The 12,583-nt window shown below is 44.1% G+C and overlaps 1 protein-coding gene across 6 annotated transcripts in view; it reads left to right on the plus strand.

The window, feature by feature from the left end:
• ctbp2a (C-terminal binding protein 2a) overlaps positions 1-12,583 on the plus strand; it is a 60,349-nt gene that overhangs the window by 23,884 nt on the left and 23,882 nt on the right. Inside the window, exon 1 of one of the 6 annotated variants that reach the window (XM_035605635.2) lies at positions 3,822-6,487. The exons of 4 other annotated variants lie outside the window; for them this stretch is intronic. In XM_035605635.2, the coding sequence (XP_035461528.2) occupies positions 4,228-6,487 (2,260 nt within the window). In that variant the 5' untranslated portion in view covers positions 3,822-4,227. Of the gene's footprint in view, positions 1-3,821; positions 6,488-12,583 lie in introns of those variants that run through there. One more of the 6 variants, XM_035605636.2, reaches the window with a different exon arrangement.

Genomic DNA, 12,583 nt, shown 5'->3' on the forward strand with positions numbered 1-12,583 from the left:
GGAATCACATACAAGGCAGCCGTGTAAATAATATCTGTCAATTGTGCATTGCAATCCATCCGACAGCATGATTCTTTGCAGTGGCACTGGCAGTATAATCCCATTTTCAGTTAGTGCCTGCTACCCCACGCTCATGCATAAGTCAATGTGTGTTTAACATTCAAATCATGCCACGAGTACGTGACATGTCACACTATGGGAGAAAGTTGTTTTTATTTCCGTTGCAGTGCAGTATTCAGTTTGAGTTAGCGTGTGATTTTTATTCATATGTGCACGGCGGACCAAGGCCAAGGCTTTGGTAGCAGTTTGCGTGCAAGAATCCAAAGGGACATTAACAAATGAACGTGGCCGCCGCCGCTGTCTCTGCTGCACGTCAGAAGTCAGATGAGCAGACGAGCAGAACGGGTTTCAGAAGGCTGAGCATCCAGGATCGTGCAAGCAGAACTTGTGTGTTTCTGCTGTATGTGTGTGGGTGGGTGGATGGATCGATGGCTGAGTGTGAGTGACAGCAAATTTCCAAATGGGCTTGTTGCATGTGAACCCTCTGATTATACGCTAACATTTCACATGGCTGGAACATGCACCAGCAATCACACACACACACACACACACACATACACACACACACACACACACCACCTCCGGTTCTCCTGCTGGCTTAACTGCAATATTAATGTGGATGAAGGGAGTGAGAGGGCTGAGTGACGGGGAGATGTTGAGTGTTTAGTAAATAACTGCAAACGTCTTGTGTGACAGTTTGAAAGTCACTGTTCTACATCATGTCTGTTTTGCTACTCGCAGCTTATTGCAGTTTCCTCTAATACTGGAAGAAAGGTCCTGTATGAGAATACAGTATGAATACATTATAGCAGGCTTTAGTAAAGCATTTTCTAAAATCTATTAGTAGTGAAAGGACTCTGAACTACATAATTGCATCCTTCCACAAGGTTCATTTATTCAAGGTTTTCCGCATGTTTTGAGTCGTTTAAAATTTCTCCTCAGTCAAGTTTTATTCGATGTAAGGTCTTTATATGCTTCTGCCGGGGTGGTATTATATTTGCTCTGAAATCCCCAGCTTAATTCTTAAATCCCTCTGTTATAGTGAATCTGGCGTTGTGTGCACAGTCTGGCAAGTATGACAAATGGAGAAACATTAAAATTTGAAAGTCAAACATTGTTTAGTTTGAGACAAACGGAAGTCTGCAAAGTACTTTCCTGTCAGGATTAGATCCGCAAATGCTGAGCACGCACCTCTGCCCCCGGACTCTCTGTTCGAGGTTATTCTTACGGGGATGTGTGATCTATGTTGCTGTGCTGAAACCCAGAGTCTCCTGAGAGACGGTCTAGGGGAAGTAATGAGAGGAGTGGATAAGGCCGGTGAAAGAAGCCAAGGGATCTCATTGTATAGGCTGTTGCCCTTGACGTGGATGTGTGTGATGTTAGAATTTTTTAACTTTGCAGAGAGCAAGAAACATTTTCTCCTGCTGTAGAAAAACAATGGGAAATATTCACTGTGTACAAGTATGCAAACTCGAAGAAAATCAATCACACCTTTTATAACCTGATTAGTATATGAAGATAAGGAAACCACCTGATCTCTTATTGGACTCTGCTTTGCGATTGGACTGCCATTGTCCAATCAGATGAAGGTGTAAAGATGGGGTCCAAATTTGTACTACTCGTAACTTCAGTGACGCACACAGCATGGGAACTTGGAGCGCCGAGTTTCACATAGAGCTTTCTGTTCTGTATCTGTACACAGATGTTCAAAAAAGGGCTTTCGCAGTTCTTTTGTGTAATCTCACCACACAATCATTCTTTCACAGATAATCTTTGATACAAATAAGCTCATACTTCAATACCTAAGATCAGAAAAACATTAGGAAAGACGAATAACTCTTACTTGATTACTTAACTTGAATGACTTTATATAGAAAAGAAAAACACAAAACTCTGACCTACCCCTGTTTAATAAAATCAAAATGGCTGGGTTTTTTCCTTTTTTGCATAATTCATCTCTCCAGTCTGTTTTGGATCTCTGCGATGGCTCGCTCTTGCCTCTTCTACTTCCCATTTTATTTACCTTTTTACATCAGGCTGACTGATGTTCCTCTGACCTTACCGACAAAAGTTTCCAATCATCTGCACAATTGGTTTTGGAGACGCTGTCATCAGCTTTTTCTGTCATCTCGAGTAAACAGCAGACTACTGTGCTCTCACTCTGATCTTCTCTAATTACACAACCGTGATTAAACAAGATATAAGCATTGACGACAGACAGGCCTACGCGGTTTACACATGCTGTCTGTGAGATATTCAGTGAGACTTTTCTCACAGTCTAAAATATGCACTACTACACCTCCATAGGGTTAGATCTGTGATTAGATTTGGATGGAAATGGACACTTCCTCACCTTACATCTTTTTTCATGCATTAAGAAACAGGGATCCTCTGCAGAAGCGATCGATATTCAGCCACAATGTGATGCGAGTGCAGGAAGTTAGGTAGGAAGGTCCCTTAGAGCCTTACACTTCACTATACATCACCTTTGTTAAACAAAACCACAAATGTATACAGTTAATTACATTTTCATGTATAGATCACGGACAATTTTGCAGTATTATTGCAAGTTGTTTTCTTGTCACTATGGCATATTGGAATGAAGTGGAATGAGGTCATGTTGTGTTGCAGCTCCAGCACAGTGTTTTTGCAAGGCAAAGGTTGTAGGTGCTTTGGATTAACTGCTGTTACAAAAGAACCCCCCCCCTCTCTCACTCACACACACACACACACACACACAGACACACACACGCACACAAACCACACTCCCCCCAGTGTTTTACTTTTCTCTGCATACTGGCAAATCCAGATTACAGAGTCTCTGTATGTGGAGGAGATCAGAGGAGCTTTAGGAAAGAGGGGGAAGGTGGTGTATTTTGCGAAGAGTAAAATGCATATAGTTAGAGTTCATGTTGTAATACAATTGCCAAATGAAAAAATATTGCAAATGAATCATTATATTCAATGAGAAACAGTAGTATTGAAGAGTGATCTTGCCAATCACTGTGTGGGCAACCTGGACAATCATTGCAAGTCTATTTTTTGTTATGCATTCTGCAATCTCCATGCAATTCAGTGCTTTGTAAATGTCAGTGTCCTTCAGTTAACACCCGGACTTCAGGTCTGAGTGATCTCAAATCGGGCAGAGTGGGGCAGGGACAGTGAGGCATCAAGGGCATTTCAGAGTGAGTTGGGTAGCGGTTGCGTGGTGGCTATGCCCAAGCATGGGGCCCGGAGGATTAGTGTCCAATCAGAGTGGATTTGATGTTTACTGACAGGACATGGGACTTAGCCGAGAGAACTGTATTTCATTTGTATTCAATGAAGCTGTGCGCCTTGCCTGGCCTCCCCTCCCTCCACCGTGAATCTAGTGAACTAAAATCTGAGACCTGTTGAAGACAGCACAGCGTCAACAACCTGAGGGTAAGTGACTACAGGAGAGGGTTAGGGGTTTTTCGGGGTGGATCCTTATTCATTGGCATCATCATCATCATCATCATCATCATCATCATCATCACCAAATATGCTTGTATCTGGTCCACATGACGTCGCAGTGGGAAGTGGAATTAAAACAGGCTTTATTTAGATGTAATCCCTCAGAGCAATCAGCAGAGCGAGTAAAATGTCCAAGAGGAGAGAGAGATAAACCCTATTGGATTAGTACAACCCCCCGCCCATCCCAACCTATAACCCAACCTATCCCCTCTTTTTGTGTTGTTTTTTTTCAAGAACATGTGGTGGCATCCTGTTACACTGTCATCCATGGAGTAGCTGCTCTACCTCTGCAGTGTTCGCTCTGTGTTTGTGTGGTTTGGTGGGATGTTTTTGTTTGTGGTGTCTTCTTTCCTCGTGCACAACGAGACAGCATGACCAGAGATTAATTATTCAAGGACTGGCCGCCAAAGGGTGTCACCTGATAGCACGGACTTACAATATTACAACCTGATATCAGGTGAAGCGATAGACCATGCTTCATCTTTTTTTCTGCTTGTTCTCCTCCACATCCCTTTGTCCTATTTTGTGACGCTACAGTAACTGGAGATTTGAAAGAGAACTTAAACCAACACTACTACAAGTGGAACATTTTTTTGTTCTGGTTTTCTTTTGTTTTGTTTTTGTTTTGTTTTTCCTCCGTTAACACTTTCTCAGCTGTCTCCATTTTTGCCAATGCTCGTCCCTAACAAACAGTTGAGTCTTGGTCGCTCCCACAGTTGGGACACAATAGGGGGGAATGAGGGTCAGTGGGACAGGGCGGAGAGTGTCTATGAGCAGCAAGCAAGAGTAGCGGGCCGGAGGAGCTCTCTGTCCTACGGAGAGGGAGGAGGGTGGTACGAGCCACCACCAGGGGTGCGTCCCCCTGACCTGGATTTGAAACGTGATCTGTATTCCTACCAAGACTCTCCCTACGGACAGGTTTACGCAGAGCGACACAATCCACGGGCGCACAGGAAGGGCTCTGTGCCGGATCTAAACCACTACGAAAGAGCACCCATGGCTCACAGAGGATCCATTCCACATCAGGATTACTTTTCCCAAGATCCAGCCATGACTCCTCGACCAGTTGAGGGCTTTTACCGGCCAGAGCACCAGCCTCCATCGCCTCACCCACATCCACTCAGTAGGTCAGGCTCTCATTTTGGAATGACACCTGGGTCTCGGGCTGCATGGGATCAAGGTCAGGTAGGGAGAGTAGGACCGCAAGCCCCGTCATCCCCTCAACCGCCTCCTCCTCCGACAGCTCATGAGTTGAATCGGGCGTATAGAGAACCTGGTGCCGTAACTGCTGCCAAGATAATGCCAGATGGCCAACAGCGCCTACCCTCCCGAGACCCATCTCCGGCTCACTACGGTATGGAGAATGTATCTCCTCGGTATGCCAGTGAGCCTCCAACTCTGGCTGGTCAGTCAGTTTATACTGATGTTAACGGGCGCCCATTGGATCCCCAGCAGCAGGCAGCTACCTGTCTAGTAGTAGATCCTGCCAGTCAAGGTATGATTATGAGGCAAGAGACAGCCTCACCCTACACCATTCAACAACAGCAGCAATTGCAACAGCAACAACAAATACAGCAGCAGCAATTACAACAGCAGCAATTTCAGCAGCAACAGTTACAACAGCAACAAATACAGCAACAGCAACTTCAGCAACAACAGATACAGCAGCAGCAGCTTCAGCAACAGCAGTTACAGCAGGAACAGTTGCACCAGCATCTGCAACAACAACAGTCCTTGCCACATCCACCTGCCATGCCTGTCACTGACCCTAGCCTTTCTATGGCGGCTCCACTTCCCGCTCCCCCTGCCCCAGTGCAGACTGCAGCAGTAGCGTCAGCCACACCTGTTCCTGTGGAGACTGCCCCAGCTTTGGCTCATCATCTCCCTGCTACTCCATTACCTGCTCCTCTTCCTGCTCCTCCCCCCATTGCCCCACAGACGCCTTTGCCTGTGGACCCCAGGAAAACAGTTGATCATGAGTTCCTTGCCCTGCTGCGTAATGAGGGCCTCTCCGAGAGCACTATCTCCTCTCTTATCCAGCAGGGATTTGACTCTACTAGCATGCTGGCTGTTATGGAAGAGAATGATGTCCGCACTGTCGCCCCCAACCTGGGCCAGGCTCGTGTACTGTCTCGCGTGGTCCAGAACTGCAAGCGACCTACTGAAGCTCCACCAGCCCACTCACAACCTCAGACACCCATGCGAGGCCGCTCTAATAGCTTTAGCCATCGCTCAGACATCTACCACCACCAGCAGCAGCACCACCATCCACCGCACCCTCCACAGGCTTTAAACGTGGACCCCCAATTGATGCCCCCACCGACCCCTGGGGCCATGCAGAACATCTCCCCAAGAATGGGAGAAGTATTAGGTAGAAGGCCGAGCAGTGCCCCCTCTCAGCACCTCATGGAAGCCTCTGGAGGCTTCCCAGGCCAACCACCCCGCTCACCAGGGCCATATACTGGAGCCATTATGCCTGTTCAGTCACGACCCATGTCAGCCTACTCTTCTGGGATGGCGATGCCAGGGATGCCCATGCAGGGTATACAGATAATGCCACAGCATATGACTGGATCAATGCCTGCCATACCAGGATCTATTCACTCCATGCAAGGTATGCCACAGCAGATGCCTGTGTCAATGCCAGCTTTACCGCAGCCACCACAACAGGTACCAAAAGCATACTCTACCAATTACACTGTGCCCATGGAGCTAATGAAGAGGGACAGGAACTTACTGCCACTGTCACCCATGCACAGTCCTCATCCTAGTCCTCAACTGATGCGCAAGTGTGGGGGACCTGCATCAGACAATGCCCTCATGATTGTGGGAGCACCAGTTCAAGGCCAAAGTGCCTTGGTTGCTAACCAGAAGTTAAGTCGACGCACAGGTCCACCAGTCATCATGTCCACTATGGCGTCTCCAGATACAAGTAAATCCTTTTTTTTCCCCCTTTCATCCACATCATCTGCTGTTTATCTTGGCTGTGTCATATGCTTTTGATAGATAAGAACCTCTATTTGTGTTAGAGCGCTCAATTTTTTGGATGGTTTTGTGTAAAACAACAGTTCTCTCCTGTTATTTTTGAATATCTCTCATATAATGTTTGATATTTCTAAGAGCCATTCAGTATATTTAAAGCAACAACCTAATATTTGGGATGCAGGCATTTCTTTGATACTAGAGAAATGTCAGAAATTATTCATCGCAATGTTTTTATCCTTCATCACAATTAATCACTGATATGTGAATACCATCGCTGTCAAATAAGTTTATTATTTGTTGTTCTTGTTTGCGCAACCGTGTTTCAGATCTATTCAGCTGAGTGTGGTTATTGGTGTGTGATGCATGGTGCTTGACCTTAAGAGTCAAAAAGTCCAAACACAATGTGAATATTAATAGAATTTCTTTTTAATCATTTTATCTTTATGGTCAGTGCTGTCATTTGTTGTCTGTCCTGTGTTCACATTACACCAACAATAGATGAATGATGGGTCTTTTATTCTTATCTAGGCCAGCGGAGCAAAATCTAAATGTTGCTGCCTATCTCTTTTTCTAAACTGTTGTCAGGATTATGAATTAATACCGTAAAAGGATAACTTTTCCCATCTGGCAATCCATCCCCTGTGCTTTTTTTCAAGTCTGCATTTGCCATGATCCTAAAATGATACTTACATCTCGCTTTCCTGTCTGCTTATCTCTGTGAGAGCCAAATTTGTCAGACTTATTATTTCAGTAATCTCACGCAGTTCTTTTGTCAGAATCCAATATCACCCCATTATATACAACCCAAAATGGCACTGACGAAACACAATATAGACAATTTGGGGGGAACAGCTGACGGGACTCTTTCTTATTTAACAACTGTGCACAGTCTTCATGTTACATCCCATCAGTCACTGCATTCAACCGTTCAACTGAAGACTTCCCTGATCAGAAAAGGTCAGATATTGTGTGCAGCAGTGTTAACTGTCTTGGAATATGAGATCTCAAGGATTAGATTTAGTTTTCAGTGGTGTGCATATTTGTACAATATGTGTTGTTGCATTTGCAAAAGTTATATATAATGCCCGTGTTCAGTGGGCGACTGTGGCTCAGAGGGTAGGTCGTCCTTTAACCAGAAGGTCAGTGATTCGATCTCCGGCTCCTCAGCGTGGCAAAGTGTCCTTGGGCAAGACACTGAACCCCAAATTGCCCCTGAAGGCTGTGTGGGAATGATGTGTGATATAAACAGTGCTGTGTATGGAAATGTGTGTGAATGGGTACTGTTAAGCACTTTGAGTGGGGGAAAAGACCAGAAGAGTGGTATATAAATACAGTCCATTTAATCAGAATAAATGCAAGAATGTGACCCTCCTGTTCATCAAACAAACTGTCACGACCATACAACATTCAGTAAGTTGCATTATGTCGATGCAGCCCCTCGCCGCTGGTATCATTGCAACTGCAGCTGTTTTTTATGTATTCCTTTCTGCTATGCCACGCACCATCTCTCTACAGCTGCCAAGCCCCTGGTGTTTTGTAAATAATGATGTCTTAGTGCATTATGATGATCAGTGTAGCCTGGGAAGGCTTAACAGCCACTTGGACTTCACACAGCATTCCCTCAGTCCAGCTGCTGTCAACGTGGACTGCTGACCTGCGTGGAATAGCAATTAGCTTTGTTTCTTTCTTTCTTGAAGAGATTTGCTCACAGGGATCGGTCTTACATGTGAACCGGTGTACAGTAGAGTTAAGCATGTTTTTTTGTGTGGAAAATTATTGGATGTAGATTTGTAGACATGTTTAGATTTCTGTTTAAAATGAAATGCATTTAGTCAGTGCATCCTAATGGGTTAGGGTTAGGTACTCATGCTCTTTCACGCCCATGATCTGATAAAAAGTACATTTCAGACATTTTGGGTGACAAGGCCTGATTTCTCCACGAGCACATGCTCAGGCTGGGGCTGACTAGCAGCATCACTGGACAGATGAAATCGAATTACGGTGCGGATGACCGATGTGTGATTGTGTCATTTTCTCTCTGCAGGTTGTAATGAGAAAGGGGTGAGGAGGTGGGGGGTGTTAATCCTTCAGATCCTCCATTTCCACTGCTGCACTAATCCACAGATACTCTCAATCTGTTGCCTCCTGGCTTCCTATGAGTCTCTGTGCACTACTGTACATAGCCAGTAGGTTGATATGGACTTTAATGGCAGCCAAGGCAGACTCGGAACAAATGATTTAGCTGATTTATAGACCCAAAGGAACAGATATTAATCAATCCCCACTGCTTGGCATGAAGCACAGATAGACACACTTTCTAAAGGAATTCTTCAATTCTGCCACATACACTGGGAAACGGGAAGGTGGTTTAAGACTTTTGGACCCACTGTACATTGCACATTCAGCAGATGTGGAATGTGGCTGGCATTGGTTGCTTTGGTAATTTCATTTGTTAATGGACACGGCCGCAAAGCTACTCTGAAAGCATATTCCTAAATTGTATGTTGCTAGGCAACGTGGGTTTTGGTGGCAGTCATATAAGCTGATTTGCTCCTGGTTAAAGGGTCGGTCCATTGTCAGAAAACACTGCAAAATGTACTCATTACATTTTTTCTTTTACAAAATGGCGGGCTGAGGTAATGCATCAAGAGGAGAGTATTAATAAATCATTTTAATTTAGCTCTCTCCATGTGGGATAAATCAGGAGCATTTTAGACCCATCAAAATGTGATTCAGCCACACAGTTAAATTTTCATATCAATATTTTTTCAGGTCATCAAATTATATTGTAACAGCAGCAATAGCACATTTTGCAATCCTTTCAGTTAAATTAGTTGTCAGTTTATGACACCTCCAGATACACTGACACAATTCATTAGTTACAGCAATGTGTTGCACCTACAATCAGAAAGAATTGTAGAATTCACACAAACGAAGGTCTCCAAGGTGAACAGCCTCTGGCGTGTTAGATCTAGGTGGGTAAGGGAAGTCGGCAAATCAGATCCCTAACTTCAGACACACACACACAAACACACTTGCACTAGCACTAACTCTGTATGTGACACTGTGGGACCTCCACTCTGTGGAGTGTGCCGGCTCCCCTGTCTGTGGACAGCTCAGGTCAGTTCTGTTCTGCGTGACACACTTGCTGAAATTTTCCTTCCTTGTGCGGGCCCATGACGTGATGATGGGGGTGGTAATAGCATGTTAGTTCTGGAGATGGCAGATTATGTATTAACGTGGCTGCAGGTCAAAGATACAGGCAGTTGTTTTTGCGCTGTGTGAGGGATTAAGGGTGAGGGTTGGGAGAGAGAGAGACATCTACTACTGCTAGATGATGATTGCTGGCTGCAAGGTGGGGGAGGAGAGATGAACCAGGGCTTGACAGCTGTCTGTCAACTTCGGACTCTCCATTTGAATTTACACTTTATGAAGGTCAAACTTTGGCCTTAATCTGTGCTGACAGACAAATGTTGTGTTTTCTCTGCTACTGGTCACTCTGTATGTCCCAAACGGGCTTAAGTGTTGTACTAATGGAGGAAATTAGGTTATTTCAGCTTATACAGACATCATCTTAAATTGCTGATTCCAGTGTGTGTAATTCTGACTTGTTAATTTTGTGCACTGACAGTAACAGGTGACTGGCAGGTGTGGTTCTTTCAATATTTGTATATATATCATCGACTTTGTTAGAACATATCTGGTTGTTTAATAAAAAGTCATAGGTACAAGATATTGTAAACACACACAAAAAAGTAAGGAAATACCCACAATGCCAAAGGAGTGTTTTGTGAAGAATCATCCAATCAGTGATCTAAAGAATCTTGGTTTTTAGAAACCTGATTCAGAAGTTAAAATCAACCCACTTTGGGATGCTGGGTCCATCATTCCTAAATTCAGAAGCTATGGAGCGAGACTTTGCTCACAATTGCAACTTTGAAGCATTTTTAATTTCAATTATTCTGATTGGAGCCTGACTGAGTTCTACTGCTGAACATTGCCAGCTGAGTTGCATGGGTATCACAGTACTTGGAGCCTTCTGCCAAACCACATTGGCTGTAAAAAATACAGATTTCTCAAAAATGAAGTTGACATAAATGAAGCTGAAGGCCATAACATAACCCTTTAGTATCATCCATCAGCTCTCTGTGCAGCTTGTATGTAGGATGATTCATGTGTCTATCTATGTAAGCGAGTGCAAACTGGCGTTGGCAGGTGTCAGTGGTGACGTCACACAGTGCAGAGCTGCTCTCCCCACCAGATGTTCCTCTTAATGTCAGAGAGTGGTTTCCTTTTCCCTCATGTGCAAATAAACGCTCCGGTCCTCTGAATTTCTCCCACTCTGCCAGGATTACATCTACATACTGTGAACCTTCAAAACTTATTTTCTCACTTATTCCCTTGATTTTTCTTTTTTTCTTTCTTCAAAATATCACCTGTCTCTTTTTTTCACTCCTGGGTCTATCTCTGCCCTCCCTCTTTGTAGAAAAATTGTGGGCAAAAAATAATTTTGAGCTAATGGGAGAAATATGTCTCTAAACAAACGTCATACCTAGCTGAGCCCATCTGCAGGGAAATGAGGAAAAGCGAGGATGGGAGAACTGATCCCAACCAGAGACAGTAGAACAGAGGAGATTAGGTAAGACAGCCCAAGAAGTGGAGTTGAATAGAGGGCTGCTTTAGATTAGAGAGCAGAAAAAAATGATTGGTTTAGAGGCAATGAGTCTAAAAACTGGGTGGAGGAGTGGGAATGGGAGATTATTTAAATTGAAACCCTGTCATGCCATCTTGCAAGGAGGAGAGGAAAGCAGGGGGAGGACATCGGCAATCCAGTGATACACATGGTGTATTACTCAGACATAAGCATGGAAGATTTAAGATAAAGGCATATTGGCTGTTTCTGTTATTATATGAAATCAAAATACTTAGTATAGGACTTTACGAGTTGGAAATGACAGAAAATGATGAACAGTCCCCCGGAGCTCAAGGTGACATTTTCATTGGTTTCGTCCAACCAACAGTCAAAAGCCAGTTATATAAAACGCATAAAAACAGAAAAATCGCACATTTGAAAAGCTGGAAACTCCTGCCATTTGGCTTGATTCATGAAGTAAGCAATCTATAAATGATCGTTGTTTATTTACTTTAAATAAGTTTAGTAAGTTTAATCACCTTTTGATAAGTTTAATCACCTTTTGATTCTCATTTTCAGATAAAGTGTTGAGATGCAGATGAATTTTAATTGGCACCCAAGGAAAATATTATACATTTCTCAGCAGGCGAGTCAGTCATGTTCACGGATGCCTGTTCTCTACTGTGTTTGTCCAAAACTGCAGCATACATGAGGCATGTAAAGAGCATTGCCTTCCCCCCGTTCATGCCCCTTGTTCTTCCCCCACATGCTCACATCCTCTTTACATATCCCTCTCTCTATAACCAGGGCAGTTGGCCCAAGTCACAAGAAAGAAAAAGGTGTAGGAGGAGAGTGATGGCGCTGGAGAGGTGGAGCGATGCACAGAGGGGGTATGAACGGGATCTAAAAAAAAAATCTCAACATCTGTTATCCACCTGCAGCTGTGCCATCTCTTCCTCGCTCTCTCCCTCTTTTTTCTCACTGCCCCTGTTCTCCTCTCACCCTTTTCCACAGAATCTCGTTTGTGCTTCAATCATTTGGGAACAGGACGCCATGTAGATCACATGAGGCAGATGGGTTGGTGAGTTTTTAGAGGTCAAATTATACAGTAGGCCCTTCTCCCTGCCGCGCCACCCTCTCATGAATGAGGCTTTTTCAATCCAGGCCTGGTTTGTGGGCTCTGGTTACACGTCGTAACCAAACCTCCTCAATGGAGCTCTTTAAACTGACTGCACTCCTGTTGTGCGCACACTAAGCACATACAGCACTCTACACAAAATCAAAACATATGACAATACATGGAGTGCGTTGTGTATATTCAAAACTTCAAACCTAACATGCCTTCAGTGTTTGCGCATATAAACTCATGCAGTCATTCATTCGATTGTTCAGACGCATTAGAAATTCTTG

The sequence above is a fragment of the Scophthalmus maximus genome, chromosome 10 (assembly GCF_022379125.1).
Source record: "Scophthalmus maximus strain ysfricsl-2021 chromosome 10, ASM2237912v1, whole genome shotgun sequence".
NCBI lineage: Eukaryota > Metazoa > Chordata > Actinopteri > Pleuronectiformes > Scophthalmidae > Scophthalmus > Scophthalmus maximus.